General features: G+C 40.6%; 1 protein-coding gene across 3 annotated transcripts in view; it reads left to right on the top strand.

The window, feature by feature from the left end:
- SNRK (SNF related kinase) overlaps window positions 1-26,448 on the top strand; it is a 55,597-nt gene extending 29,149 nt beyond the window's left edge. For all 3 annotated transcript variants that reach the window (XM_081823345.1, XM_081823354.1, XM_081823365.1), the window contains 4 exons: window positions 12,628-12,769; window positions 17,924-18,136; window positions 20,399-20,533; window positions 24,277-26,448. In XM_081823345.1, coding sequence (XP_081679471.1) covers window positions 12,628-12,769; window positions 17,924-18,136; window positions 20,399-20,533; window positions 24,277-25,468 — 1,682 coding nt within the window. In that variant the 3' untranslated portion in view covers window positions 25,469-26,448. The remainder of the gene's footprint in view (window positions 1-12,627; window positions 12,770-17,923; window positions 18,137-20,398; window positions 20,534-24,276) is intronic.
- Window positions 26,449-27,561: the final 1,113 nt, after the last annotated feature.

The following is a 27,561-nucleotide window of genomic DNA, read 5'->3' as shown; positions in this document are numbered from 1 at the left end:
AAATCATGTATCTGATAAGCAATTAGTATCCAAAATATATAAAGAACTCCTACAACTCAACAGTGGCAAAGCCAGATAATCTAGTTAAAAATGGGTAAAGAACCTAAACAGACATTTTTCCAAAGCAGATATACATGAAAAGATGCTCAGCAAAGATGCTCAGCATCAGTAGTCATTAGAGAAATGCAAATTAATACCACAATGATATATCCCTTTATGCCTGTTAGAAAGGCCATCATCAAGAAGACATTTGTTACCGCAAATGCTGACATGGATGTGGAGAAAAGGGGAACCCTTGTGCACTGTTGGTTGGAATGTAAATTGGTACAGGCAGTATGGAAAACAATATGGAGTTTCCTCAGAAAACTAAAAACAGGTCTACTATGTGATTCAGCAGTTTCACCTCTAGGAATATATCCAAAGGAAACGAAAATACTAACTCAAAAAGATATCTACACCCCCATGTTCAGAACAGCATTATTTACAATAGTCAAGACCTTGAAACAACTGTAGGTGTCCATCAGTGGATAAATGGATGAAGAAGTTGTGGTATATATATGTACATACACACAGTGGGATATTATTCAGCCATAAAAATTAGGAAATCCTACCATTTGTGACCATATGGACCATGAAGATATTATGCTAAGTGAAATAAGACAAAGATACTGTATGATCTCATTTGTATGTGGAATCTAAAACCAAACCAAAATGAACACCACACTCAGAGATCAGATTTGTGGTTACTGGGGATGTAATGGACAGCATGATGACAATAGTTAACACTGTTGTATGGTATATAGGAGTCTTAAAAGAATAGGTCCTAAGAATTCTCATCACAGGGAGATAATTAGTTTTTCTTTTTATTGTATCTATGAGATAGTAGCTGTTAACTAAATCTATTGTAATAATTTCACAACACGCATAAACCAAACCGTCATTCTGTATACCTTAAAGTTACGCAGATGTGTGTCAGTTATTTCTCAATAAAACTGGGAGGAAAAAAAACCAAACATGATAGGCCCCTTTGTTCGCTATATGGAGTCCAGGCCTTTAGCAGTGCTTATGGGCTCTTGGAAGTAGGGCAAAGTACATACTTGTTATTGAAGCAGCTCTGACAGGGGTATCCTAGATGAAAGATAAGATGGAGCCATCTTTTATAAGCCAGATAGTTGTTAACTTTCTCTGCAAAAAAAAGGAACAGAGATGAATTGTGGCAAGGGACACAAAGGGCAGTAGTGCCATCTCTCCTGGACATTCTCCCTTCATTGTCAACCTCTAAGGTCTCATTATGATTACATCCCAGTGCCTAGCACAGTGCCTGGCAAATGGTGCCACACATTTTTTGAATATTCATATTAGTGTCTGCTTTGTAGCCCTTTAGTGTAAGGACCAGTGCCCCCAGGGACACCACTGTATCTTAGCATGGTTCTTTAGCTGGTAATTTTAAGTGATATAGAAAAACAGGCTCTAAATAGTTCTAACTTCAATTATCAAAAGGCATCAGAGGAGAAATTATTTAATAAATTGTACTGGAAATAAACATTTAAGGAAGAAGGAATGATAGGACCCTGTCTGTGTCCTGTGTCAAATTCGAGGTGAATTAAGGATTTGTATATAAAGAATTAACCCACTCCCTCCAAAGGAAATATTCATAAGATCTTGGCCTTTCTGAAAAGGAATCATAAGGAAAAGGTAATAGATTTGATTATAGTTTATGGATATGGTGCACATCTGTTTTTTTTTGAAATTATAATGGAAACCAAGGAAATGATTTGTAATATAGATGATTTAATATTTTTACTGTAGAAAGAGCTCTTACAAATCGATGAGGAACTCTCCTAAAAACAAATGAAAAGAGAGTTCATTAAAAAGTTATATAAATAACCAAGATGGAAAAATTTAGTTTTAAAAGTAATTGGAGTATTCAGGACTTAGTATAAAGTTATAATAATCAAGACTGTATGATATTAACAAAAAGGCATATATATGGATCAGTGGAATAGAATAGAGGCCATAAATAAGTCCACACATACATGGTCAATTGATTTTCAGCAGAAGTGCTAAAGCAGTTCAGTAGAGAAAGAGTAAGTAGTTTTTCAGCAGTGTTGCTGGAACAGTTAAATATCCATATGCAAAAAATGAACCTTGATCTCTTCTTTATGCCACTTAAAAAAACTCAGTGTGCATCAGAGACTTAAATGTGAATTGTAAAACTGTAAAACCCCTAGAAGAAAACATAGAAGATCTTTGCAGCTTTGACTTAGGCAAACCTATTTTAGATACAACATCAAAAGCATGATCTATAAGAGAAAAATTTGATAAATTGGATTTTATAAAAATCAACTCCTGCTTCTTGAAAGATACTGTTAAGCTACCACCAACAGGGCGAAAATACTTGCAAATCACATATCTGATAAAGAATATATAAAGATTCTCAAAGCTCAGAAGATACTTACAAATGATAAATCCGCTAAGGGGTTAAAATCCAGAATATAATAAGAACGTATACAACTCAACACCAAAAACACAAATAGTCCAGTTAAAAAATGGGGCGGAAGAACAGACGTTTTTCCCAAGGAGACATACAGCTGGCCAACAGACAAATGAAAGATGCTCAGCATTGCTAATCATCAGGGAAATGCAAATCAAAACCACAGTGGGAGGTCATCTCAGACCAGTCAGAATGGCTAGTATTGAAAAGATAAGAAGTAACAAGTGTTGGTGAGGATGCCGAGAAAAGGGAACCCCTGTGCACTGTTGGTGGGAAAGTAAATTGGTGCAACCCCAGTGGAAACCAGTATGGGTGGTTCCTCAAAAAATTAAAAATAGAAATACCATACAATCCATTAATTCCACTACTGGATATTTACACAAAGAAAACAAAAATAATAATTTGAAAAGATTTATGCACCTTTATGTTTATTGCAGCATTATTTACAATAGCTAAGATATGGAAGCAACGTAAGTGTTCATTGATGGATGAATGGATAAAGGAGATGTAGTGTACACACACACACATGCACATACACGCACACACATGCACACACACACTGGAGAATTACCCAGCCATAAAAAGGATGAGATCTTGCCATTTGCAACAACATGGATGGACCAAGAGGGTATTATGCTAAGTGAGATAAGTCAAACAGAGAATGTCAAATGCCATATGGTTTCACTTACATGTGGAATCTAAAAAACAAACGAACAAAAATCAGACTCTTAAGTACAGAGAACAAATGGGTGGTTGCCAGTGGGATGGTGGGTAGGCAGAGGGGTGAAATAGATGAAGGGGATTAAGAGGTACAAATTTAAATAAGTCATGGAAATGGAAAGTACAAATAATATTGTAATGTTGTTTGGTGACTACACTTAGGATGAGCACTGAGGAAGGTGTAGAATTGTCGAATCACTATGTTGTACACTTGAAACTAATATAATGTATGTCAACTATACTTCAGTAATTTTTTTTAAAAGTTTTTGAAGCTGTTTTCAGGAAATAATGTAAATGCTGTCAGATATGACTTTTAAAATAAAGCCTTTTTCTGTATTGCTAGAGATTGTATATAAAAAAAGAACTCTCGAAACTCAACAAATTAAAAAGCAACCCAATGTTAAAATGAATGAAAGATGTGAACAAACAATTCACCAAAGAAGACATAATATGGCACATAAGCACAGGTAGATGCTCCACATCATTAGTCATTAGGGAAAATGCAAATTAAAGCTACATCTATTAGAATGGCTAAAGTTTTTTAAACTGCCAGTATCAAGAGTTGACAAGGATGTGAATGGAGCCCTTGGAATCCTCATACTTTGCTGATGAGAATGTAAAGTCCTAGAGCCACCTTTGGAAAGTTCCGTATAAAACATACACTTACAGTATGGCTCAGCAAGCTTACCCCTAGGTATTTACCCAAGAGAAATGAACATTTAAGTTTGCACAAGCCTCTGTACACAGATGGTTTTAGTGATTTTATTCATAATTGCCCCAAACTGAAATAAGCTTTGGAACATCTATACAGTGGACTACCACTCAAACAATAAAAAGTGATGACCTACTGATACATGCAACAACATGGATGAATCTCAAATGCATTAGGTAAAAAAAAAGCCAGACTTCATACTGTGTGATTCCATTTGTAGACAAGACTTAGAGGGACAGAGATAGACCTGTGGTTGCCCGGGGCTTGGCCGGGAGGAGGGGTGGAATACAAAGTACAGGGAACTTTTGGGGGTGATAGAGCTGCTCCAGATCTTGATTGTGGCAGTGGTTGCATGACTGCATTGTTCGAACTCCCAGAAATGCACACTAATGGTGGTGACTTCCAGTGCATATAAATTAAGCCTTGAAGAAATGAGGGAAAAATAGGACAGGATAAATAGGAACAAATCTATCATATCTTTATCTGTCTAATAGGCTAATATTAAAGAATGTCTGTGGTGTTGATGAGTGTGGAGGGGGCTGCTAATAGAATCTTACTGTCACTGAACATGTATTACTTTGATAATCTGAAAGAAGTGAATGTTAAAAATGTTAAAAACTGGGAAATGTGTGGTTATACTTGAGAGAACTTTCTAGCTAAAGTTTTAATGTGAAGGAATAGTCCTAATCCTGTGTGGAAACAACCAGGTTGTATGTTTATTGTAATTTCTTAGAAGATATAACATGCTATGCTGACTTTTTTTAATGTAGGAAGATAAGTTGTATACACTTTTCAACCACATGTCTGTTTAGGTGTTATGCATGGAGAACTAACCAGAATCAAAAATTTCAAGAACCAGTATTCTGAATTTTGAATCTTGTTACAGCAAATACACTACTTTAAAGTTTTTTTTCTTTATCCTCAGAAAGTTAAAAAAGTCTTTTTGACAAGCTTAAGCATTTGGGGCAGTCTAGGATAATGTTGTGTTCTGTTAAAGGACAAACTTCATTTGACTTTGTGTCCCCCACATGCATTAAATATTGTGTGCCTTTTGAAAGAGAACTCATGGGAGTTGGCATATGCAGGTGATTTTTATTAACTGATATTTTAATAGCTTGTGTATTTGTCTTACGTTAGCATGCCTCAACCTTATGCAAAAGTCTTGGCATTTTTAGAATAAATTTAAGAAAACATCAAAATACTACACTACCTATTAAACTAAAGCATCAAGCAGACTTAACATTTTACTAATCATACAGTCCTTTAGTCTGCATGGTTTATATTGTTTGACTAGACAAATAGAATTGGACGTTTTTAGATTTGATATTAAATTTGAATATTCCTACTTTCTAGATCAAAGTTAGACTTGTGAAATTTGCATTTGTCATAATCTTATGGGAAGTTGACATGTGCAATCACTTCTGAAAACTAAATCTACAGTCAGTGTGTATCCATAGCAGCAGCTCCCTTCTCTGAAGAGCGTCCATGTTGAAATGCATAGAAGAAGGTGCTCGTGTGCATGTTGCCATGCTGATGGCCTGACATCAGCATGTTTCCACCTTTCAAAAGTATTTCTAAAATGTGAACATTTTAGACTTTGTGATTAGTGTTATAAAATTGGACAAAAGCCAGAGATTTTCTCCCGTAAGCTTGGTGTAAAAGGAAGTATTTAGTTTTCACACGGTATTAGATGTAAATTTGGATGTAATTTAAAAGATGTGATTTTGGAAAGCTATGAATTTGTAGTGGGTTCTTGCCTCACCTAGGTGTTTAGAAATGCCTGGAGCGACTGTTTTGGCTAGGCGGAGATTTGGAGACAGACCTTGGTAATGTCCCCGAGGTGGGTTGCGCTCTGGTGGCTCTAGTTTTGGTGTCCCCTTCCCCTGGTGAAACCTCGGGTGTGTCCTGAAGCATAGAAATGGAACTAGAGGGTGAAAAGGCCAGCAGCACTGACCTGGCCCATTCCCTGGCTTCACAAGACCTAGCGTTTAATATTTGGGGTTTTTTTTAAGTCCTTGAAAGAAGCTACTTGTGCTAAAAATTCAAACTAAAATAATTCCTACTGTAAGTGTTCATGCGTTGGAGAGATCTGTGAATTCATTGAGGGAACCTTGCAGAACCAGGTGTCCCCAGGCCACAGGTTGAGAATCACTGTCTCAGTGAGGGTAGGCTTTTTTTTTTTATTACCTTTTTATTCCTCTAAAGACGTTTCTGCTTATCCCACTGAAGTACATACACTTCAGAATGTTCTGTTAAGCACAGCTAATTTTTAATTACTTTTTTTACAAGCAATAAATGTTCTTGTAAGATAATTCAAATAGTAAAGTAGATTGAATAAAAAGTATTAAATTCTTTTTGCTTTTTTCCTACCTGTCTCCCTCCTATACTTAGATCTAGGTAAGGATTTTCTCAATTCTTGCAGGTTCTGTAGTGATACATGTAGTGCTCTTTGCCCCAGACACCCTCTCAGAAATTACCAGATGAGTGGTGCTATCCACCTTTCGTGGAAGAGAAGACTCAGGCACAGAAGGCAGGTAGAACTTGACCAAGAATACTCACTAATTAAATGGCCAAGTTAGGATTTGAGCCCAGGGCTCTCTGATGCTTTAGCCCAGGCATGTTCTTTTCATTAGGCCATACTGAAGGAAATTACATGATTTTAGCCTGGCCTGTCTTTTTTGCTCTTCATCTATAAAGTTCACTAAAATCAGATTTGTAAAGTGATTTATGAAAGAATGCTGAGTTGGAAGGGTGTCTGCTGCTTGTCTGGTTTGGATTTATGAACGTGTGCAGTCCCACAGTGTGTGATTGATAACCTTTGGACTTCTTGAACTTTTCCCTGTTTTCTTTTGACTTGAAAAAACAAGTTTGCACAAGGCGTTAAACCCTTAACTAAAACAAACTGCAGCTTGTCTTCACTGGTGCCCCCCCTTCCCCCACTCTGGGTACTTAGTCTCCTTTTTCTCTTAGCTTTTATTTGAAGGTCATTGATAACTACGGACTGCCCCCTGCTGCAGCTGCCTTCTGTGGGGCCCTAACCAAACAGTGTTTACAAAGGTACTACTTTCTCTTTAGCTCTAGGTTCATTCTGGCATTCAACAAACTTCTGAGAGTGCAGGGGACATATTCTGCTCTCAAGGAGCTCTGAGTAATAGAGGAAAACATCTTCAATTACAGCTCACTGTGGTGATGCCTGGGTCGCTAGGTTGGAGGGCAGTTTGAGGAGATCTCAGGGGGAGCTGAGGGTCACTGGTAGGAGCCTTGGAGGATTCTGGGCACATGCTAGAATTGGCAGGATCTTCCTGACCTGGAAGTGAGAGGTGCAGAGTCTGGGGTGCTTCCTGAGTTTTGATTGGATAGGTGGAGGTGCCATAGACCACACTAGAACCCAGATGAGACAACTAGGTTTGGGTAAAAGGTGATAAGCTTAGTTTGGACATCATTGATTTTTGAAGTCCTCAGGGGGCATTCAGATGGATTCAGGTGTGGGAAAGTTTTTTGAAGTATGTATGAGTGATGGCATTCATTCTGACTTTCTTCCTAAGAAAAGAAACGATTACTTGTTAAATAGTAAAACTTTGCTTCTAACTAAAGTGTTGGTAAAACCAGAAATAATATAGATACCCTAAAACATGGACTTGTCCAAATGCTTCATTCCTCTTCTGCCCCACTCTTCCCCTGTTAGTTCAGAAGACCACTTGGAGAATGGTCTGTAGTCCGGTCCCTCAGAACCAACCGTTGATCGTGTTGGGAACAAGAATGTTTAGTAACCAGAGCTCTAGGTGATGTTGAATGCAGATGAGTAGTTCTTACTGTGTAGGGAGCAATTCACATCAATAAACCTTAGGGTTTCTGAATATCCATACAAGGAACAAAGGTCCTAAGACCTACATGCTTTGTGTAACGGTACTTGCTATTCTAAGAAAGCATTGCCTTTTACAATAGTTTTGGGTCATATGTCAGTTGCTGGTAACCACAGTTGGAACTGAAAAGTGATTGCATAAATCCTGCTGGTTTTAAGTGGTATCATAAAAGGTGCTGGTCCCTGCTTCATCTGTAGTGGTTTTAGAACATTCTGTTGCTTCTGTTATGATTGATGGCTGCACTGATAAAAGAAAGCCAGAAGAAAAAATAGAAGTTTCCACCTGAAACTTTTCTTCTGGTCTTGCCATTTTTATTACTTTCTAATCCCTGCTTGTTCTTTGGCTCTCTAAATAATTCACTTCGTAAGTGATTTTTTAGAAAACTTCACAGCAGTCATGACATCCTCCACCCACCCCCTGCCCCACCATTTGGCAGTAGCTTTTCCTCAAATTAATAATTAGCATGTTCTTCTATTCTGTTTTGTTTTCATTTTGATCTTTTGTTAGCCTGCCTAAAATGACCTTTGTAGTAGAAACCCCATCTCTAACCCTAGAAATGGCATAATTGTATTAATGGCAAGTTGACCTGCTGACTGTTAGCAGGCAAAGGAGACATCAGGGCTCATTTTTGTATCCAGCTTGCTTGAGAGCTGCCATAAGGGGGCCAGTAACTCCCATTCTTTGTACTAACAAAGACCTCATTATCTTTCCACCCCTTTCCCTCAGTTCCATGAGTTGGAAGTGTTTTTTTAACCAAAGGAACTAAATTTATTGATACTTTCTTTTTCCATTTTTTATTAACCAAGAACCTAATAGCTGGGTCTGAAATCAAAACATATGCTTCAGATAGTAGTATCAACATTAAATTTGATTTTTCGGATGGTTGATACTTGTTAACTTGTGTACCTTTAATATTAATAGACCATTCCATTAACATTTTTTAAAATAAAAATAATGTGAAGTCCCTATTCCATTATCTTTCTCTCACCTTCTCCGTGTCCATCCCCTAATCCCCAGTTAGACTTGGTGGATCCCAAGCTGAACAAGTACCAACTCCCTCCCCCACTTGAGGGAAATGTAATAGATAATCCTTCTTGATGCCATTGTTAGTCCTGTAATACCAGGTGTCTTGTCCTGGGGACCCAAGATCATGAATTGTCACCTTTTGTTGCTGCATTACTAAGAGGCCTTTCCTGTTCTCTCCCCCCATCTCCACTAGTTTCTCTTGTCTGTGTTGGCTTTGTGCCTTCTTGAGCTTCCCTGCTGTCTGTCTGTCATAGTGAACTGGGAGCCCTGTAAGGGCAAGGATGTCCCCCATTCATCTCGGTGTCCATGGTGCTCAGGAACAGTGCCCGCGGGACGCCTGGGTGGCTCAGTTGGTTAAGCGACTGCCTTCGGCTCAGGTCATGATCCTGGAGTCCCGGGATCGAGTCCCGCATCGGGCTCCCTGCTTGGCGGGGAGTCTGCTTCTCTCTCTGATCCTCCCTGCCTCATGCTCTCTCTATCTCATTCTCTCTCTCAAATAAATAAATAAAAAAATAAAATCTTAAAAAAAAAAAAAAAGGAACAGTGCCCGCGTGGCACAGATGAACGAGGGCGGGACAGTGCAGCCTCCTTAGAATGCTGTCTGTGTTCTGGGCTCTGTCCCGAATACTCAGCATGGATTTGATTTTAATCTCTTTAAAGCCCACAACAGCATTAAGAGGAAGTGCATTACTGCTCTTATTCCCATTTAACGATTGGGAACAGGTTTAAATACTTGGTTAAAGTCATACCACTGTGTGTTTGTTTCGGGATTGTTTTTCTCTCTTTCCTTTGACCCTTAGGATGGAAAAGTAAAATCACTCAAAGACAAGACTAAGAAGAGAAATTAAGTCTGGAAAATAAGTAAATAAAAATAAGCAGCCCCTTGAATAATCACATTGTCTCAGTGAGAGGGTCATTTGCCCTTTCTGAAACTTGAAACTTGACTCCTTTAGTCACACTGCTGCTCTTCTTTTAGATGCTTCATATCATGTCACTTAGCTTTGTAAACTACCAGGCACAGAATCGTATTTCTAAATTTCTCAAATTTTAAGCACTTCTACATTCAGAAATTATTTGAGCCCTGACTGGAAACAGTGGAGACAGTATATATATTTATGTTGTTTTTCTCCTTTTACTCTTCTAATCATGCACCACTTCCTAACAAGTGGTGTGTGAGCCTGCTTGGGCAAATGATCCTAAAGAGAACATTTCCAAATAATTGGGACTTCCTTATTGCTGTTTAGGTTGATATTTAACAGAAAAAGACAGTTTTCTTTAACCAGATAAGAATTTGGGGTAATTATTAGTTGATGTTTGTATTATTTGTTAAACTTTCAAAACATCAGCTTTGTCTAATTACACTCAGATATCATCTCCAGTTTAGCATGGAGAAAAAGTAAAAAACTAAATAACCAAACAGGTTTATCCACAGTTAAAGTATGAGATGGTAGAAGAAATAATGTAACCAAATTCATTTTATAAAAATTGTTGTTGAGGTACCTGGGTGGCTCAGTTGTTAAGCGTCTGCCTTTGGCTCAGGTCATGATCCCAGGGTCCTGGGATCGAGCCCCACATCGGGCTCCCTGCTCAGCGGGAAGCCTGCTTCTCCCTCTCCCACTCCCGTGCTTGTGTTCCTGCTCTCGCTCTCTCTCTCTCTGTCAAATAAATAAAATCTTTAAAAAAAAATTTGTTGTTTTGTAGGATTTATATGGAAAGATAAGAATTTATTGTATCTCAAATACGTATGTATTAATGGCTGGGCTTGGTTATAGTAGTAGCCCTAGACATTAGTCAGTATTTAAACAACAGAAGAGAGAGAGAGTTTTTGTTTTAACTCCCCTGATTTTTATGTTTATGTGTTTTATTGCAAGCCACTTAAAATCCCTTCCCTTCTTTGGGGAGGAGGTAGCCAAAAATAAACAAAATAGCACAAAATAATCTAAATCAACCAAAAATAAAACCGTGGTATATTTCCCTTCTTATGTAATAAACATTGATGAAAAGATGGGTTCACTTTATAGCGAATTTCTAGGAATATAACTGCTTTGTAAAATGAGGGACACATGTATTAAAGGGAGAATAATTGTAATTGCCACTTGTTCACAGTAGTGGCTTGAGAGTTGGGGCAGGTAACCAAAAATAGGTTCAGATTGTTCAAAGAGGGTTTAGGTTAAACAATTATACAGATTTCCTTTGAAACTCTTAATAAGTTACAACTACTATTGGGGTTATAAATTCTTCTCACTGGATAGTTAAAGAACAGGTGCAGCTAGCCACCATTACTCAGATTGTTTGACTTTGTATGGGGATGGCCCTCTGCATTCCAAGATCAAGGTAAAGAAATGTGGGTCAATGAGTAGAGTGGAGTCCTGAGCCAGCTTGCTGTCCTGGGGTGGTAGGTCACATAATTTATGCATCCAACAAGCAATGCCAGGCACACCTCTTAGGGACACTGAAGAGCCAAGGGTTTGGACTGAATGATCTCTAGGTCCCTTTTATTCTTACATATGTAATGTTTAATTTTAGTAGATTTTTCCATCTGCTTAACTAATTTTCATTGAAGCATCCTTAGTAAAATTTGTTGTACATATAAAAAAATCACAAGGTGTTTAACTTTTGGGTTTCTGCCTTTATTGCCCTCTTTGTTTAGTTTGGACCAAGGAGAAGATATTTTATTAACAAGTTATAATTCTGCTGGAAAATAATATGGATCCTACATTATTTTGGGAGTTTAAGCTAAATGAAAACAGCAGTTGAGTATTAACAGATGTGACAAAGTCCACATGGCTTGCATTCTCTTCTAAGCCTTTTGTGGTAGAAAGCTTCTTGAATTCATCTCTTGTTTTATTAATGTTTATGTAATCATATCTATACTTTAGTTTCTGGAATGAGTGAATGATTTGTGATACCCTTCCTTAAATGGGTTCATCCTTTGTTCATTTGAAAAGCCATCATTTTTCCAAATGATTGGTGAGATTTTATCTAATGGCAAGAAGGTAGGGGGTTATTTGCTCTTGTAGGAGTTAGTCTAATGCTACAGTTGGTAGGGTCCTCGGATGTCAACTAGTCCAGCCTTACAATCACTACAGGAATGTCTTATGCAGAATATTAGATGGTTGCGCAGCCTTTGCTGAAGTACTTAGAGTGATGGGAAACCTGCTGTCTTTCCCAGCGCTTTATTAAGTAGCTTGTGCTGTTTTTAAGTCAGAGTGTGCCTCCTGGTTACTTGTATCTTCAGACCTAGTTTTGTCCTCTGAAATCATGTATCACCTGTCTTTTTCTTCAGTGACAGCACAGAAATATTTCTCCTCTCTGAATTTTAATTTTCTTAACTATAAAGTGACTGATTTACATCATCTGGTTACCTCACCAGGATTGAGGTAAAGAAAACTGAGATAATTGTGACGTTAGGCAAAATCCTTTTTATGTCTCAGAGTATTAAAATACTAGTTTTAGTTTTTCTCTGGTAAATAATGTCATGAGAAAGACAGCAGTGTGTTGTCCAGTGGCTTGGGAACCTTGATAGGTACTTTCCACTTGATATTCTTGCCATTAATGAATTAATTTATCTCTTTGTTGAACATTTATTGACTATTCACTATGTGGCTGAGGTGAATATAAAAACAGTGAACAAGACAGATACCTTCCCTGCCTTATTGGGACTTAAGTTTTCTTCCCTAGATGTTTTTCTTTGAGATATAAATGATTTTCACTATTGAAATAAAATAATATTGTTAGTCTACTTTCACTCTTCTTAGTGCTTTTGGTTTTCTAACTCATCCAATATTTAACAGTATGTCTTTGATTTGTAGATATATGGAGTCTGGGAGTGATCCTTTTCATGTTGGTGTGTGGGCAACCACCTTTTCAAGAGGCCAATGACAGTGAAACATTGACAATGATCATGGATTGCAAATATACCGTACCATCCCATGTGTCCAAAGAGTGTAAAGAGTAAGTAAAAACAGAAAAAGAATGTGGAAACTTAAAACACTCATACTAAAACCAGATTTTTATTTATTTTTTTAAAGATTTATTTATCTAGAGTGCAAGCAGGGGGAGGGGCAGAGGGGGGGGAGGGAGAGAGAGAATCCCAAGCAGACCCCACGCTGAGTGTGGAGCCCTACTCTGGGCTCAATCTCATGTCCCTGATATCATGACCTGATCAAAATTAAGAGTTGGATGCTTAACCAACTGAGCCACCCATGCACCCCCAGAAGTTTTGTTTTATTCTATTAATATGTCAAAAAAATTTGAGGTGACTTCAATATATAAGCATCTGAGTTCGTTTTAATTTTTGAACTTGATATTTTATTTTTGTTAAGTGTGTTTTGGGGGGTCCAGAATATGATTTGAAATTTAATATTGGAGTACAAAATGTGTTCGTCTATTTCTTTTTTTTTTTTTTTTTAAGATTTTATTTATTTATTTGAGAGAGAGCACATGAGAGGGGGGAGGGTGAGAGGGAGAAGCAGACTCCCTGCCGAGCAGGGAGCCCGATGTGGGACTCGATCCCAGGACTCCAGGATCATGACCTGAGCCGAAGGCAGTCGCTTAACCAACTGAGCCACCCAGGTGCCCGTGTTCGTCTATTTCTTAAATACGCTTGTTTTCAAGAAGCCCATTATATGCCTCTTCAGCCTCCAGGAGTGGTAGTTACTCACTGGAAATGAAGATATTACCATGGGAACTATCTTGGTGTTTTTGCATTAGCAAAAAAGCAAGACCACCTGGAATTATTTTAAATTCCAGAGAAAAGGCATTTCTTTTCATGAAATAGACCACCAACACACCATTTTAGGTTTTACATAACGTTTCCCTTAATTTTATTCATACACCACTCTCTGCAGTTGGTTTGTGTGATTATGGGAAGCCAGCAACCAAAAGTACACTCAAGTTGATTATTTGGAATTTAAAGTACTTTATAGTTCTGTGATATGTATAGTGAGAAATATAATAATGGAATAAAAGAACTGTTAGAAGCTCAGTATTTCATTGACATTATGGGTGATTATATATATATACACATATGTATATATATATGTTTTTTAATTTTTTTAATTTTTTTTTAAAGATTTTATTTATTTATTTGAGAGAGAGAGAATGAGAGACAGAGAGCATGAGAGGGAGGAGGGTCAGAGGGAGAAGCAGACTCCCTGCCGAGCAGGGAACCCAATGCAGGACTCGATCCTGGGACTCCAGGATCATGACCCTGAGCTGAAGGCAGTCGCTTAACCAACTGAGCCACCCAGGCGCCCTGTTTTTTTTTTTTTAAATGGGTGATATTTTTAAGTAAGTTCAGCTGAGATTATAGCTATTACTTTAAGGATTTTGTTGTAGTAATAAAGTTTTGAATTTTTCCCATCAGCTGGTAAGAAGGAAGTCTGATGGTTTGAGAAATCTTTTCTCCAAGTGGAACCCCATCTTAGGCCCATGTGGTGGATGGTTAAGAGCTTACCTATTCAGACTCTTTGGATTCAGATACAGGCTTCTCTATCTACTGATGATGTGAGAATGGTAGAACCTGTTATCCAGAGTAAGAAATATAACTGTTGTGATATCTTAGGAGCCTTCTCTGTTTCTCCCTTGTAGAGGGATTATTTTTAATAACTGTAGGACCATTGAGTTTTCTAGTTTTTCCTATGTCAGTTTTGCTAACTTCTGTTTTTTAAGGAGCTTGCCCATTTTATCTAAATTTTCAAATTTATTGGCCTCAAGTATTTATATTCTCTGGTTATATTTGTGAAGTATATAGATCAGTGGGATGTTGCCCTTTATCATTCCAGTATTGACAGTTTTTGCCTTCTTTTGTTTTTGTCTTCATTAATCTTGCCTGAGGTTTGCTAATTTTTTTAGTTTTTTTCAAGGAACTGCCTTTTATCTTTATTAATTTACTTGTATTTCTTGTTTTATGTTGTGAATTTTCTCTTATCTGTATTATTTCCTTCTCCCTACTTCATGGGCTGATTCTCTTCTTTTTTTCTTATGTTGGATATTTGGCTCACAAATTTTCCTTTTCTAATGTCATAGTTAAGGCTATTAAATTGCCTCCTTGTACCATTTCTGCAGTATCTTACTAGTTTTGAGTTATAGCCCTGTTATTATTCAGTTCTGAGTATTTTCTAGCTTCAAATGCTTTATTTGACCTTAAGTTTTTAGAGGGGTATTTTACATTTCCAAACGTGTAGAATTTTTCTAATTACTTTTTTGTTATTCATTTCTAACTTAATTCCATTGTGGTCCAGGAATATAGTCTATATAGTACTAGTTTTTTGTTGTTTTTCAAATTGTTGAGGCTTGCTTAATGCCTAGCACGGAGTCAGTTTTTGTAAATGATTCTTTTGTTCTGGAATAGAATATGTATTTACCCATTTTCGGGGTCAGAGTTGTCTATAAATCCTTAAGATCAAGCTTGTTAATTATGCTGTTCTAAATTACATCTTTTCTGAGTTTTTTGATTACTTGATTTATCACTTACTGAGATATTCTTTCACTGTAATGGTAGATTTATTGTTTTATTCTTGGGAGTCTATCAGTTTTTGCTTTAAGTGTTTTGAGCCAATGGTAATTAGGTACAAATTGTTGTATCTTACTGGTGAATTGAACTTGTGTATCACTTGTTTATCTCTAATGATGCTTTTTGCCTTAAAGTCAATCTGTGTTATCTAGTCTTAGCTAGCCATACCAGTCTTCTTTTGGTTAGCATTTATGTGCTATATAGTTTTCCATTCATTTACTTTAAACCTTTCATTGTCTTGATTTTAAGTATGTCTTTTTTAACAGCTGGAGGTTTAATCCCTTCTGAGGATTTTTGTCTTTTCATCAGAGTTTATCCCATTCATATTTATTGTCTTCACTGAAAGATGTAGGTATATTTATGCTCTTCTTATATGCTTCATATTTCTCCTACTTTTTTTTTTTTTTTTTTGGTCTGTTCCTTCTTTAGGATCAATGAAGGTTTTTCATTTTCTCCTTACTTGGCTTTCTCCCTTCAACTAGCTTGGAAGTTATAGTCGGTTATTTTAGTGCTATCCTGTTTTAACACACACATACATATTTGTATGCTTAAATAAATAATTTTAATTTTTTAAAGATTTATTTGAGAGAGAGGGAGAGAGAGCTCTTGGGGGCGGGGGGGGGGGGCGCAGAGGGAGAAGCAGAGTCCCTTTTGAGCAGGGAGCCCCCTATGTGGGATTCAGTCCCAGGACCCTGGGATCATGACCTGAGCTGAAGGCAGACGCTTAACTGACTTAGCCACCCAGGTGCCTCCTATATGCTTAATTTAATAAAATTGATAGTTAATCCTTACGTTTATCTCTTCCTAAACAACACAAAATCCTTAGAACACTTTACCATTCAATATTTCTAACTCCACAAGTTAGAGAGTATAGTACAGTAAAAAAATTGTTTAGAATTACCCAGATGCTTGATAAAAAACTTTGTATATCCTTCCACTTGGGATCACATTCTTCTGCTAAAATTATACCCTTTAGAATTTTTTTGATGAGCATTTGTTCGTGATAAACTTTCTCAGTTTTTCATTGAAAATCTTTTTATGTTACATGTGCCCTTGAAAGTTTCATTGAGTCTAGAATTCTAGGTGTGGACAGTTGTTTTCTCTCTTCTCAGGCTGCTCTAAGAGCTTCTATTCATTCTGCTTAGGATGTGTTACGCTTCCTGGGTCAGGATTTGTGTTCTTCCATGAATTTGGAAAATCCTTAGCTATTATCTTTTCAAATATAGTTTCTTGCCCATTCCCTCGTTCCCTTCTGGAACTCCGATTAGATATATGTTAGGTATTTTCACTCTGTCCTCCTTGTCTTTTCATCTCTTCATATTTTCTCTTAGTCCACCGGTGCAGGGTTATTTCCTTGGCTCTATCTTCCAATTCATCAATTTTCTTTATATCTAATTTTAAAAATTTGTCCATTGCTTTTTTTTTTTTTTTTTACTGTTTTTTGTATTTCAGACTTCTCCATGTCTTAAACATATTCAACACAGTTATCTTCTGTGTCTGAAAATTTCAGTATTTTAAGACTTTGCATTCTGATGTTGCCATCATGTTTTTTTAGTTCTTGTTAGTACTTGTTTCCTTTGTATTTTTTGATTGTGAGGCCGTATTCCTTGTAATACTATGTGGGGAGTTCTTTTAAGTTACGTTCCTATGAAAAGGTTTTACATTTCCTTCTCTACTGTAGTTACTTAGGAGCACCTCCAGCTTAAAACCGCCTTAAATTAACAACTTCTCTACATGTACCACACAGATATCATTAATTTGGACCACAGACTTGTGTGAGGACCAGCCGCCTGTGGCTAGAAATTCTTAGATGAGATTTCCCTGCCCCACTCCACAGCCAGTGTTGAGGCAGGCAGGTTTCCTTCTTGATATCTTAGCAGATTTGTTTCTCACTTCTCATTCACCCTAACACTGAAGCTGGGACCCCAGCTCTTTACAAGGGCTCTAGTTGTACTCCCTGCCTTCAGTAGGCCCTACACATTATATTCTATTTTGTGCACTCAGTATAGCTTTCGAAACCAAAGCAGAAGCAGTCGGGTCAAAGGCTAGCTTTGTCATTCGCCTCCTAAAAGTCCTGCTTTTACTCCATTTTTACCTTTGAGTATTCTTTCCTTCCTTCCATCTTTATGTATATATGTATTTATTATTTTGCCAGCACAATGCATTTAAACAAAATATATGTTTAAAAGCCTGTGGCATTTTGATTGTTTTCATCAAGATCATTTATTCTTCCTGAAGCAGAAGTTGGCTCATGCACTGTATTCTGTATGTCATTGTTGATCACTATAGCTGGTTCTGGCATGCCACTAAGCCACAGTTAATTCAACAACAGATGTTGATATCTAGAGCTAATTCTAGATGATAGGAAGCTGTTTGGCTTATCAGTATATCCAGCAGTTGTGATTTTCTATTTATGAATCTGATGGCACTAAATTTTCTTTATTCCCATCTGCTGCACCACCACCACCACTAGTGAGCCTAATGAAATTGATGGTGTAAGTGTAGGAAACAATTCTGATTAATAAAATAATCCACCATTACTAATCCCTACCAACAGTTTGCTCTAACAGTGGACTTACCTTCCTTTCCAGCCTGATCACACGGATGCTACAGAGAGATCCCAAGAGAAGGGCCTCCTTAGAAGAGATTGAAAATCATCCTTGGCTTCAGGGAGTGGACCCTTCACCAGCCACGAAGTATAACATCCCCCTCGTGTCATACAAAAACCTCTCGGAGGAGGAACACAATAGCATCATTCAGCGCATGGTGCTCGGGGACATAGCGGACCGCGACGCCATTGTAGAGTATGTCAGCACTCATCAGCATGGGGCCACGGGTTTAGGATTCTTGGAATGGTCTCTTCTCTTAACTTGCCAGGGCCTGTGGACACTGTAATGCGTAGAGTTCCCAGTTGGCAGAAGTTATGTCATTTATTTCTAGAGTTCCTGGTCCAGTGCCTGTCTCATAGATTTTATTGTTCTGTTGTTTTTATTTTTGTACTAGTGAACAAGTACACCATTGCTGGGTGGTGTCACCGAACGCTGTGGCCTCTCTCCCTTCCTGTAGAGGTGGATTGGAATAGCTTTTTTTGTTTCCCAGTACATGTCTTTTCCATAGCAGCATCTTCTTCATTGTCATGTCTCCCTCTGCTCCCCACAGTGAGTGGGGAGAATGGGGCGGACTGCAGTCCTCTAAATGAGGGGTTGACACATGGGGCCGGTCACACATTGTTGTAAGGAAAATTTTAGTGGGCCACAATCATGCCTGGTGGCTTGGATATTGTCATTGGCCACATTGTGCTACAATATCAGAGTGGCTGTGAGAGAGACCACATGACCCACAAAGCGTAAAATGCTTACTTTCTGGCCCTTCAGAGCCCTTGCTGCAGCGACCTGCAACCCGTAAGATACAAAGTTGTTAATTAAGTCATTTAAAACCAAAGCCAGTTTTTAATAATCTAAGAAGTTTGGAATCAAGGATAATATAAAGATGCAGTTGCTTTGTTTTAATAATGATTTATTTCTATAAGAGGTCTTGTCTAGAAAATTATGAAGTATTTCCACAAATGAAAAGTCAAAATGTTATTTAACCTGTTGAATGAAACCATCAGGTATGATGGAAAGAGGAGATACTCCGTCGGGGTGAGGGGGTGGGCAAAAAAGAAAACCACTCAGATTCAAAATTTTGGTTTAAGTACAAATTTCTGCAGATTTCCAGCTGCATTATGAGTTGTCATACTTAATGACCTAAATGAATAGGAAGAGCAGGACATGCCTGCCAAGGACACTCGTTTTAGGAATGTGTAGAAAGTGATTTTTCATTTTGAGTGCATAGAAGGCTATTTGTATCTCCCTGAATTGGCTCAATGTTCTTAGCCTAAATAAACACATGCAGTGGTATCATTTAGAACTATTGGATTCATGTAAATTCAACGATAAATCCAAAGGGAGGGGCAGTCTCCCTGGCTCAGGAGACCCCATTTGCCTGTGCACTGGTGGGCAGGTGCACGGTGAAGCAGGGGCTGGGAGGCCCAAGCTCATTCCCCCCAGCTGGTCTCAGCTCTTGCCCATGGCTTGTCTGTGACCAGCTCCCCCTCCTGAGCATGATGCCTCAACTAAAGGACACGTGTTTTTTGGCCCCCTCAAAATAAGCCAGTGACCTTAGTTTGGTACTTGGCTTAGGAAACCACTCTAAGAAGTCATTCTGAGCCCTGAATTTCATCTTGGGCTCTTACTTTAGAGTCTTGCACCTCAGTCTGCCCTGCCCCCATTAGCTGTGACCCCCCTGCCCGTCTTGTGAAAAGGGATCCTTGTATTGCTTCTTTCTTAAGTGTTCAATTGTGTATTTTCAGTGACTACAGAAAGTTTCTGGGCCCTGTAGACCCTTGTAGTGCGCTTGTGCAGTCCGCAGGCCAGGCCAGCCGCAGGAGGGCAGGTGGCCGTGTGCCCTGTGGGCGGGAGGCTGCCAGCCCGGGGCTGCAGGATGCCTGCTCAGACTAAGGACTCAGAGCCCTCTTTTGAAATGGATGAATGAATACATTGATTTTATTCAAAGAAGAGGCTAATGACATGTTCTCAGTTATATTAGTAATTCATTAAATGCAAAGTGTAAAAATAAAAACTCATCCTCATTTTTCTGATTGATACTGGTATTTCAGTGCACATTCATACAGCTCATTTCATACTTCTGATGGAAGCACGTAAGCCAATTTAATGAAAATGAACACTGACACAGATTAAAGTTTTGTATAATGCATACATTCTTGGAAAGCTTCATCACCTTTTTTATGCATTGAAAACTGACATCCAGCTCAGCTGCTCTCAGCATTTTGGATTTTTCTTACTAACTGAACATTTTTATATAGTTTTTTAGAATTTCATGAGTGATCTAAATAACTACTAGGTTTTTCTTCTTGTTTGTGTTTTTTTCATGATTTTAAAGATTCCAGGTCATTGGATTGCATTTGCTTGTACTTTGGAAAAGGAAAAAAAAAAAAAAAGAATTCTGCTTGTAAAAAAGCAAACCTGCTGACATGGCTTACATTTATTCTCCCTTATTTTCCTCAGAGCCCTGGAAACCAACAGGTATAATCATATCACGGCCACTTACTTCTTGCTTGCTGAAAGGATCCTGAGGGAGAAGCAAGAGAAAGAGATACAAACCAGATCTGCAAGTCCTAGCAATATCAAGGCCCAGTTTAGGTGAGAAAAAAAATCTTCACTGATTTTAGTAAGTTAACGTTTTGAAATAGAGAACCCCTTTAAAAAAATTCTTCCTAACTCTTTGGGGCACAAGAGTATAAACAGTGGTGGCAGCCTCATTGGAGAGGCCACACATGGGCTCTCCCTGTGTGGGAGTCTTGTTCCTTTGTCACCAAGAACACCTTCCTTCCTGGGCTCAGGGGAGAGGGGCTGTGGCTGCTAGCCTGGCCAGGAAAACACGTTTGGAGAAGCAGCCTCAAGCAGAGTGTCTGTCAGCTGTTTTCATTAAACTCTTCCAGATCTTATATGTATTAATGTGTTATTTTCTTTAAGTTTTCATTCCAGGAACAGGGCCAAATGTTCCCACTGTTATTTGAAATAATTTTTAAGAACATTAAGGGAATTTCCATGCCCTGATATTATCTCAGGATTTCAGTGATTTGACAGATCAGCTATTTGATTTATTGGCTGCTTGACATTGGGAGGTCACTTCGCCTCTTTTTGACTCAGTTTCCTGATCTGTGAAATGGGAGTAATAATACATCCACCTCCTGAGCTGGGCTCCATGTGTTTGCTGTCACTGTTAGGACTATTTCATCACCACTGGTGTCTTTGGTAAAGTCATGAATGTGCTCTTCCCCATTTTTCCCCCTCCTCCCCACCTTGCTTTTTCTTCTGCCATATTATATGCTTTCCATTCAAAATCAAAGGACGGAGAGGATTACATTTTTACATCACCACTATGAAAGTCATATAGAATTTATCTTTCCCTCTTCAGATAAAGGAATTCCATGGAAGTGTAGTGATTCAAAAACAGAAGGATGCTCCCAATTCTGAATAATTCTCTACGCGTACATCCATATACAAATATGTGTGTGTGAATATGTAATAATAATTATTTAAAATAAGCAGAAAGCCATTGGATTTAAATTACTTGGAGTCAACTTGCCATGTGTAGGTTGTTACTTGGGATGCAGCAATAGAGAAGAGAGAAGAAAACGTTCCTGGGTGGCCAAAGAATAAAGATTTAGAAGTTTAGAATTGGAAAGTGGACTTAGTATTTAACTTTGTTTGGATCCTGGATGGAGGCTTCTGTAATGAAACCTAGGCACGCTGTCTGCTGTCTGTGTGGAAGGGGACTGGGTCCCAGGGAGCCAGGGACTCAGGCATGAGACCAACCAGAACAGTGACTTTGAGGGGTGAGGTCATCCTAGTCCTGACCTGGGCCCCCCCGCTGGGAAGAGAAGGGTCACCACACATCAGGCCACCAAGTCTGGAGTCAGTCTAGCCTTAGAGGATGGAATATTTGGATTTGAGCTGTTTTCAGGGAAACAGATCAGAACTCAATCTAAAGTTGATCACATATGTAAATAAGTTGGTTGTACCTTATTATAAAAGTTATAGAGCCTATAAAGAAATATCAGAGCCTTCCCTCAAGTTTTCCTTTTACCCTCCTGGAGATACCAGAGTAGAGGTTCTGTGAGGGCCTCACCTCCTTCTGGGCCCAGGGCACGTGGGGTATCTGCTTCCTTGCCTTCTTTTTACTGGCACTGTGACTTTATCGTCAAAACCCCGGACCTGACTTAGTTCTGTCGCTGGACGTGCCTTCAGATCAGAGTGACCCTGGGGCTCAGGACCCTGGACTGAGTCAGGAGACAGGTGTTGAAACGAGCCCAGCTCTTCCAGGGGCCAGGCAGGGCAGGCAGGGTGAGCCAGGGAGCCCCAGCTGCAGCAAGAGCACCCTCCTTTGGGTTCTGCAAGCCTGGGCTGGAAGCATGGCGTGGTCTGTGTTTTAGAAGAGGCCTCGTGAGGTCCTCTGAGGAGCGGACCCTGGCACGGGAACGCTCAGTGCCAGCATCCTCTCCGAGCCCCAGGAAGTGAGGAGAATCCCTGAGGCCAGACCGCAGAGGCCCAGCTGTTCTGCAGCGGCCATTTAGAAGCTTCCTAGGTTGCCCTGGGGGGTGCAGTAGCCATGGAACCCAGCCTCCGTGTCACTGTCCGCCAGCCTGCGTGACTTCGGTCACGTTTCCTGCCCTGTCCGTGTTGTCACTTCTTCCCCCTGTGAAGGGGGATGATCATGGCCCCAGCTTGTGGAGAGCTGCCCGGCTCTCCGCTCTGCTGGCTCTGGGAAGCACTCAGGCCGCTCGAACTGTTCTGTCCGTGTGACTCATTTACAGGTCTTGTTTAGCCGTCTCTGCTCACAGTGTTGTGGCCATGAAGAGGACTGACTTCGGTTAGCACAACATGGAGCTCAGATGTGCGCTCAAATAACGTGAATGGTTGAACCACTTACTCCTCTAAAAGCCGTTGGTTCAGAAGTGGCCAATGGAGGAGCCACCCCAGTGGCCACAGCCACCCCTCCTGTTTTGGGGAGTGGGCTCTGAGAACGGTTTTGGCTTTCTTTTCAGGTGGGGTGGGAGGTGAGGAGAGAAGAGCCTCCGCCACGTGTGGGCCCCCTGATCCTGGACTGCGCTGGCTGCCGCTCTGGTGGGTCGGACACAGTCGGCACCCGGCCTTCCGGCCCAGGGTCCCCGGGGTGTTTGCGGGCGTGGGGGGGCGCTGCTCTTTCAGGAACGGGGGCGGGGTGCTGTGCTGCAGAGCCGCAGGCATCACCCCGGCTTTGTGTGTGGGTGGGGGACAGAGGACTTGTCCAGAGACACTTAGTGACCTCAGAGACATTATCCAGCACTCAGCCTTTATGAACTACCAAGACTAGCATAGATGGACCACGCCGTGGACAAAGAAGAAATGGCTCTGAGTTGGGGGAAAGATGTCTGTCGTAAATTCCTGTGAGTTTTTTAAAGCTCTAGATTCAATTGGGTTTTATTTCTAGGATAACAGAATTGGTGTGAACACGAAAGTGTCATAGTGTGGAAGTGGCTATTTTAAAGATCCCTGACATCTACTATTCCCCTGGACAGAGGACAGTTAAGAATTCCAAAACAGCCAGAGACCTCATTTTCAAAAAGTTTTCTCCTTTGGCTGCCAAGCAATGTTCTTGTTGCTCGGGTGACTCTAGACGGGGGAATAAAATCAAAGTTTAAATAATTGTGGATTTGCTACTTACTACACTTGTGTGGACATTTAAAATACTTGGATTTATATTTAGCGTCGTGTGTTTTTTTAATTGGTGAAGAGTTGTACGTATGCCCATGTCCATTGACTTTTCTTTGCAGTATTCTCATGTTTAATCCACTGAACTATTTCCATTTATTTTTATAAACACCAGACTTTTACACCATCCTGTCATATCTGGAAGACTGGGAATTTCAGGTGAATTGTTTTTTTTTTTTTCAGGTGAATTTTATTAGCAAACCATATACCTTCAAAGGTTGTGATCTAAGACCCAGAGGAACAAAACGTGTTGTGTTTGGGATTTGCTTTGGTGATCTCCCTTGTGCTTTTTTAAAACTGTTTTTCTTGTGGTGTAAGACTCGTATGGGAAAGATGGAGTAGCTCCTGGCTCCCTTTCCTGACAGCTCTGATGAAGTTCTCATTTGGCTAGTGAGCCACAGCCTGATCCATGTTTCAGAAGCACATTTGCCCTGCTGGTGTCCTTGCTGATCTTTATAGGATGTCGAATGGGTTTGCGAGGCTGCTGGTTTTTTTTTTTTCCTTTTCTTTTTTGCGTATTTCTTTTTATCAGTCTGTGGATTTTGCCCTAGTCAGTGTTATGTGATGTAGTTTTATAGAGTCTGCATATTATTTATGACATGGCTTTCTTCTTCCGATCTGTTACACAGGCAGTCATGGCCCACCAAAATCGATGTACCCCAGGACCTTGAGGATGATCTCACGGCCACTCCTCTGTCCCACGCGACTGTCCCTCAGTCTCCTGCTCGGGCTGCCGACAGCGTCCTCAATGGCCACAGGAGCAAAGGCCTGTGTGACTCGTCTAAGAAGGACGACCTCCCCGAGTTGGCCGGACCGGCGCTCTCCACCGTGTCCCCGGCAAGCTTGAAAGCCACGGCCAGCGGGCGCAAGTGCCTGTTCCGGGTGGAGGAAGACGAAGAGGAAGATGAGGAGGACAAGAAGCCCATGTCCCTCTCGACACAAGTGGTTCTGCGCCGGAAGCCCTCGGTGACCAACCGGCTGACGTCGAGGAAGAGCGCCCCCGTGCTCAACCAGATCTTTGAGGAAGGGGAGTCGGATGACGAGTTCGACATGGACGAGAACCTGCCCCCCAAGCTGAGCCGGCTCAAGATGAACATCGCCTCCCCGGGCACGGTGCACAAGCGCTACCACCGCCGGAAAAGCCAGGGCCGCGGCTCCAGCTGCAGCAGCTCGGAGACCAGCGACGACGACTCGGAGAGCCGGCGGCGGCTGGACAAAGACAGCGGCTTCACCTACTCCTGGCACCGGCGGGATAGCAGCGAGGGGCCCCCGGGCAGCGAGGGCGACGGCGGGGGCCAGAGCAAGCCGAGCGCCGGCAGCGGCGGCGCGGACAAGGCCAGCCCGAGCGAGAACAACGCGGGTGGCGGCAGCCCCGCGAGCGGCTCGGGCGGCAAGCCCACTGGCACGTCGGGCAGCACGCGCCGCTGCGCCGGCCCCGGCCCCGGCGAGCTGGTGCAGAGCCTCAAACTCATGAGCCTCTGCCTGGGCTCCCAGCTGCACGGCGGCGCCAAGTACATCCTCGACCCGCAGGGTGGCTTGTCCTTCTCCAGCGTCAAGGTCCAGGAGAAGTCCACGTGGAAGATGTGCATCAGCTCCACGGGCAGCGCGGGCCAGGCCCCGGGCGTGGGCAGCATAAAGTTTTTCTCCGACCACGTGGCAGACAGCAGCACTGAGTTAGAACGGATAAAGAGCAAGAACCGGAAAAATAACGTGCTGCAGCTACCTCTGTGCGAAAAGACCATCTCTGTGAACATCCAGCGGAACCCTAAGGACGGGCTGCTGTGCGCCTCCAGCCAGGCCAGCTGCTGCCACGTCATCTGACTGGCGCCCTCCCTGGCCGCTGGCGCCCTCCCTGGCCGCCGGCGTCCTCCCCGCTCGGGCCTGAGCACCGGCGCGCTTCTCCGCGCTTCTCCGCTCTTCTCGTTTGGCTTTTGCTCTTTTACAGTGGGCGTTAGGAGCAGTTATTTATTACCTTTCACTTGTTCGCCTGACGATGTGACAATGCATGGTCTTTGTGCATGCTGCTAGACACTTCTTTTCCAGCCGAAAAGTCTGTTGTGTAATTTTTACATTTATAATTTTAATGTGGATGATCAGGATTAAATTAAAATGTATATTTGGAACCTAATATAAATGGAGCACTTAGAAATTTGATGTTCCGCACTTAATCTAGAGAGAAAAAAATGTTTTTGTTTCCGTGTGACAAATCTAAATTCCTATCCTGACCTTCTGTGATAACGGAAACTCCGTGCTCTGAGGCACACTCCGTGGTGTCTGAGACAGAACCAAAGCAATAACGTGGTGATGCCGACAGGCCTGGTGCCTGCGAGCGTGTGCGTGCCCCGCCTCCCGAGGCCTGTGCGGAGCAGAGTACAGCGAGCGTCTGCACTGAGAACCTTAAAACCATGATTTCAGCATACCCACACCTGTTTGTCTTAAGCTATAGTGTGAAAAAAAAAAAAAAGTTTGGGCTCTTAAAATTTAACTGAAAAAGATTTTCTTGTTTTGTACTAGGTGAGATAAAGTACTTAGATTTATACGGCAGCTTCCCCCGTAGTGGTAAATTACAAACAGACAATCTTATTTTGTAATGTGATGAAGTGAACTGATGGTGTCTTAACTCTACTTATAGAGTGTGTAGTCTGTCTAACAGAACAAAAAGATGCTCAGTGTAAATTCCTTCCTATAGGGCACACCCTAGGGTTTCCTTTAAAACCATGTAGATAGAAGAAACTGTAGGGCCTGATATGGGAGCAAAGGTGCACACAGAAGTTGGCAAAGTCAAAACCCTATAAATTTTTTTTAAAAATTACTGGGATTTGATTTTTAGGAGTTTGGTAATTAGGTTGTCTCTTTCGTTGTTTTTTTTTTTTCCATTCTATATCCTTTAGCTCAGTAAGCTATGAAAATTGGCTGATCAAAAACACATATAAAAGAACAAAATTCACACATACAGCAAACAAAAATGCACAAAGCTTGCTTTGTTTTTTTTGTTGTTGTTGTCGTTTTGGTTTTTGCTTTTTTTTTTTGCTGCAAGTGTTTTTCACTTTGCCTTCCTGCCAAAACAATAATCAAAGAACTCTTACTTTAAACTGCTCCTGTACAAAGACTACTTTTGACCAGATAATCATCTTTCGCGGCATTTTATCTTGTAAGACGCAGTATATTGCAGATTGCTACTTTTGGAAGGGGCCAGATGCTACTTTTTCAGGCTGTGCCCTGGGGGTCTTCAAAGCAATGCTTATCCACATTGGTGATAGGATGTGGCTGGGCCGGGATTGGGGGAGGGGGAACCTTCCCACACTCAGCAGCTTTCCTTCATGTCTCTGAAGTGACAGTCACTTTGTCTGTAGAGTGGGCAGGGCACCAAAGGACTGCATTCCATTGGTCACGGTTTCTCCAAGTACACCCTGACTCTGCTACTTAGGGTTCATAGATTTTACTCCAAACTGAATTTCACAATATACTTAACTAAGATGATACCTAAAATACTTATTTTACTTTCTAGACCTAGGCTAGATATGTTTTAAGCTACAGCTCTAGTTCATTGTGATATTTATAATTGAAAGCTACCAGAAAAGATGGGTGGGTGAAGCCATAGAACATATTTGCTTGAAATTCTTGAGCAGGGATCTTATAAAGGGCCAGAAATAAGATGTGTGGTTCACATAGATAGTGAGCGTAACATCTGTATTAAACGTAGGAGAGAAGTTTATAAAGGGCATTGGCAATAAACTCTTTGTTGCAGCTGTTTTCCAAGTAATGTAAATACTTTTTCCTGTGATTATGTATAGCCTTGGAATGGCACCTTTTAACTAACCCATATGTGTTTGGTTTCCAATGGTTTTTTATATTCAGATGTATATATGGTGCTCACTTTAGGATCAGCAGTGTTGACCGTTAATGCTGCATAG

Source organism: Leptonychotes weddellii, chromosome 1 (genome assembly GCF_054177405.1).
Source record: "Leptonychotes weddellii isolate Sample4059 chromosome 1, ASM5417740v2, whole genome shotgun sequence".
Taxonomy (NCBI): Eukaryota; Metazoa; Chordata; class Mammalia; order Carnivora; family Phocidae; genus Leptonychotes; species Leptonychotes weddellii.
This window is presented reverse-complemented; position numbering and strand designations above follow the sequence as displayed.